Source organism: Histoplasma capsulatum, genomic scaffold, assembly GCF_000149585.1.
Source record: "Histoplasma capsulatum NAm1 scaffold_2 genomic scaffold, whole genome shotgun sequence".
Classification (NCBI taxonomy): Eukaryota; Fungi; Ascomycota; class Eurotiomycetes; order Onygenales; family Ajellomycetaceae; genus Histoplasma; species Histoplasma mississippiense.
The window spans coordinates 2,304,524-2,305,464 of record NW_001813981.1 but is presented as its reverse complement, the minus strand read 5'-3'; the positions used below and the strand labels follow the sequence as shown (position 1 = coordinate 2,305,464).

Genomic DNA, 941 nt, shown 5'->3' with positions numbered 1-941 from the left:
CCCAGGGGGAAAGCCAATCCCCCCGCCGCAAAAAATGGACGCCTGGGAAAGCATTTTCCGAACAAGGGGTACCACACGAAGTGAATTGGCAATAGAGGGCGTCTCAACTGTCGTCCCAATGTTAATTGGCATTATCTACCCATATCCAAATTGGTCGTTGCTGCATCATCTCCCCCTCGCGTTTTCTTTACAGCGTTGCCGCGTCGTGGTTGTCTAAAGTTCACTAGTCCCTTTTTGGCCTTAAGCAGCGACTAGCATCAAAGCTTCACGGTTCGACAGATTTTCGACTCTTTAACCGCTCTCTACTCCGTAGGGCATTCAACATCTGCGAATCGAGCATTCTCGAGCCTGAACTTCGCATCCTATTCTAAAAGATGCGGCCTGATTCCTGAATTATCGTTATTCCGGTTTCTGTCTGCAGGCATTCGCAGACTTTTACGGCATATTTCATAAAACTACGGTTTTCCGGCGAGAAAAGAGCATCTCTGAATAATAACCCAGTACAGCGGTCAAGATGGCGGATCCGAATAATGTTTCGCAGTACAAATATTCGGCGATGTCCAACCTGGTTCTCCAGGCGGACCGTCGTTTTGTAACTCGCCGGACAGATGAGGTTACTGGCGATCCGGAGTCTCTTGCGGGTCGCATTAATATCAAGGATATGGGCACGCGAGCCTCAGGTGTGGATGCTACAAAGATCAAGAAAGCCCCAGTTACCCCAAAGAATGTCGAACGAGGCGCAATTAGAGAAGGCGAAGATGTGTTGCGGCGGGAACAGCGAAAACGAAAGCGGGAGGAGCAAACACAGTTGAGGGGCGTGGGTATTTTGTCAGCAGCGGATGCGCTCATCGAAGGCCTAAAATATCGACCGAGGACTCCTGCGACAAGAGCAACCTATGACTTGATCCTTACCATGACTGTCAATCACCTAGGGGACGGAA

General features: G+C 49.9%; 1 protein-coding gene across 1 annotated transcript in view; it reads left to right on the top strand.

The window, feature by feature from the left end:
* Positions 1-514: 514 nt before the first annotated feature.
* Positions 515-941, top strand: part of HCAG_02755 (hypothetical protein) — a gene marked incomplete at both ends in the record, with an annotated part of 5,706 nt that continues 5,279 nt past the window's right edge. The window contains one exon of the mRNA XM_001542534.1: positions 515-821. Coding sequence (XP_001542584.1) covers positions 515-821 — 307 coding nt within the window. The remainder of the gene's footprint in view (positions 822-941) is intronic.